The 2,914-nt window shown below is 37.4% G+C and overlaps 2 protein-coding genes across 2 annotated transcripts in view; one reads left to right on the forward strand and one right to left on the reverse strand.

The window, feature by feature from the left end:
* LOC109130813 (vacuolar protein sorting-associated protein 53 A-like) lies at positions 5 to 1,173 on the reverse strand. The gene is made up of 5 exons (XM_019240866.1): positions 1,041 to 1,173; positions 762 to 862; positions 446 to 540; positions 268 to 324; positions 5 to 160 (listed from the first exon to the last, which is right to left on the reverse strand). Exons 2-5 carry the CDS (start codon positions 808 to 810, stop codon positions 5 to 7), a joined length of 357 nt encoding a protein of 118 aa, XP_019096411.1. The 5' UTR covers positions 811 to 862; positions 1,041 to 1,173.
* The window catches only part of LOC104777981 (pseudouridine-5'-phosphate glycosidase-like), a gene marked incomplete in the record, with an annotated part of 4,210 nt that continues 2,531 nt past the window's right edge, over positions 1,236 to 2,914 (forward strand). The window contains 6 exon segments of the mRNA XM_019243925.1: positions 1,236 to 1,472; positions 1,745 to 1,822; positions 1,924 to 2,017; positions 2,174 to 2,284; positions 2,535 to 2,617; positions 2,864 to 2,907. Coding sequence (XP_019099470.1) covers positions 1,751 to 1,822; positions 1,924 to 2,017; positions 2,174 to 2,284; positions 2,535 to 2,617; positions 2,864 to 2,907 — 404 coding nt within the window.

Consider the following 2,914-nt stretch of genomic DNA (forward strand, 5'->3'; position numbering starts at 1 on the left):
CTAACTAACCTAACATTGTGAGGCGATGAAGAGCAGTGATTGTGGTGGTTATGTTCTTCTTTGCAAAATCTAACTTCTTAATGTCACGGCATATTTCTTGAACCATTGCTTCACTTTGCTCAGCTTTGGATTTTATCTCTTGTATCTTATGAGAGAGTTCCTGTGTTAAATAGAAAATAAGATCAAACTTCTCTTACGAATGAACTGAAAGAGAACTGATATATAGATAGAACGCAAACACTACATATCGAACAATGAGAAACTAACCTCCACAGCACGTGTAGCATCAGCAAGATCCTCTTTAGCTTTAGTTCCCGAGTTACTCTGGGGTAAAATTGCCAGCCCAATCATAAGATTGAGAAGCATATATTATTCTTTCAACACAGAAGAAAAATGAGCCTAGAGTATAACTATTGCGTAAGTGTAGCAAAAAGTAAAAGCTCACCTGTTGACGAACAGCAGAGAGTATGCTAGCATCAACCCGACGAATCTCACCCTGAATCTTTTGCATAAGTGGCTCAACGCCAGATAGTGATGCCTCTGTCAAAAAAAAAAAAAAAACACACACATTTGAAACTCATGGTAAAAACAGTCACATTTATATATGTAGAAACCAATCAGCAGCTGAACTACAAGGTCATGATTACAGAAGCAAGAAAAATTCAATAGTTCATCATAATACTTGTGATTTTATTATGAACAACTCTAAGACCGTATAATTCCTCTGATACTGTTTTCATGAAGAAAATTACAAAAATCACCTGTTGGGAACATCTGGTTGATATACTCTAAAGCACTCGATTTATCCATGGCTTGTAAAATTTATGTGAGAGAAAACCAAAATCACTCGAAATGTGAAGATCTGCAAAACAGATGACGATCAGGGACACTTTTATTAACACGAATGTACAGAACATAGCCTCTGAAATTAAGCTGTTTATCTATATGTCACAGCGATCGATTCGACGCAACTATTAGATCAATCGGGAACAATTAGGGATTTCCGATTGTTTAAAGAGTGAAAAACTGAAGAAGCTTACGAGTATGTATGAAGGAGAGAGAAAGAACGCAACACCAAGCGGTGGCGATGACTGTCGGCGACTGAGATCGTATCGTATGTGGCCAACGGACCCAAACACTCAGTTGGTTCAATTAGAGAGAGAGAGAGAGAGAGAGATCTCTTCTTTCTTTGCTCTCAGTTCAATTATAAACCGGACCGGTTTGAGATTCTTATATCTGGTAGCCGATGTATTTAACCAAATCGCTTCTTCAAACCCGGTTCACCCGACTTGTTTCGTCAACATCGGACTTTAGTTCCTCCGTTGTGTGTATCTCTCAAAGATACCTGAAGAGTGAAGATAGAGACAAATCTTTCAGTTCGTGCCTGCCTATACATATATATATATATATATATTTTCTCATACTTTGCAAAGCTATATATCCTTGGTGAGCAGCAGAACTGATTTGCGTGGGTAATTTTTCAACTTGAAGAGTTCTTCTTTTTGTTCGTTATTTTCAATTGTTTGACTGTAAGAATTAGACAAGAACACAAAAAAGGCGCCTTTTTGTTGTATCAAGATTAGCTCTTTGGTTCCTAAGTTCATTGTTACTTTAATTTCAGAATTTCCCATGCTTCTTCTGAACATTTGACCCGAAAGTTTTGTCATTTCTGATCATTAGGATCTTGTTTTGAGTGTTTTTTTCCTGAGCAATTCAATTGGCTTTCAAAAACTACATCTTTCAGGGAGAAATGAAGTCTTCTGCTCAATCTAGAATCTCGAATCTCCAGAATCATCTTTCACCTCTTGAGGCAAACACCAAGGTTTCTGTGTAAAAAGATCCAGCTCTCTTTTGAATTTTCCACTGTTTCTAGGCTTTTTCCAATTCTTAATTTGCTTTCTCTTACAAATGGTTTTGAAGCAGCTCAGGAGTCTGGTCAAGATATCTCCACAAGTATCTGAAGCCTTATCCAATGGGCGCGCTGTGGTCGCGCTTGAGTCAACCATAATCTCCCATGGTTGTTTGCTCTTTCCTAGTTCTACCAATAATCCAAGACTTGTTTGAATTCCATTCTTTTGAATCTAATTAAAGTTAGTTTCAAAACATAAGCCTATATTCTTGGATCTTGGTCTGATTTCAGTTGTGTATCTTTCTTTACCTGTCAATTTTTTAGGGATGCCTTACCCTCAAAATCTGCAAACAGCAAAAGAGGTGGAGTCAATTGTGAGAGAAAATGGAGCTATCCCTGCAACTATAGCTATCCTGAATGGAGTACCTTGCATAGGTGAGTTGATAACAATGTTTGACTGTCTAAGCTTTGGAAGTATCGAACCTGGTAACACTAATCTCCTAGTCAACTTTAGCGGTGTTCAGAACACCTTTGGCAGTTTACATATCCTGCAACCCAATGTTGGTTTCAAGATCTTAGATCACGAATATAGATCTCTTTTCGTTAAGGATCAAAAAAACAGTAGTTTCTTTTGATTCTTGTAGGTTTTTTCTTTTCCTTATAGATGCCATTATGTAATTAACAGGTCTGAACGAAGAAGAATTAGAACGTCTTGCATCTCTAGGAAAAAGTGTCCAAAAGACAGCAGGCAGAGACATACCACATGTTGTGAGTCACTTCTGGTGACTTTTTATTTTACTATCTGCACCATCATTATATTCATCAGTACAAGCGGAAAACAATAAAACTATCCTATATCAGTTCAGAATACCAAATTGCATCAGTTTATTCAACCTACTGCACTATAAACTAGCTTTTATATATAGACAAACACGTCATATACTTTTCCGCATCTCTGTCAATCTATGCATGGACTGTTTTGTTCTTCCATAATGCCTAAATGTTTTCCGTCAGGTGGCTACAAGAGGAAACGGTGCAACTACAGTCTCTGCAACGTTGTTCTTC

The sequence above is a fragment of the Camelina sativa genome, chromosome 3, assembly GCF_000633955.1.
Source record: "Camelina sativa cultivar DH55 chromosome 3, Cs, whole genome shotgun sequence".
NCBI lineage: Eukaryota > Viridiplantae > Streptophyta > Magnoliopsida > Brassicales > Brassicaceae > Camelina > Camelina sativa.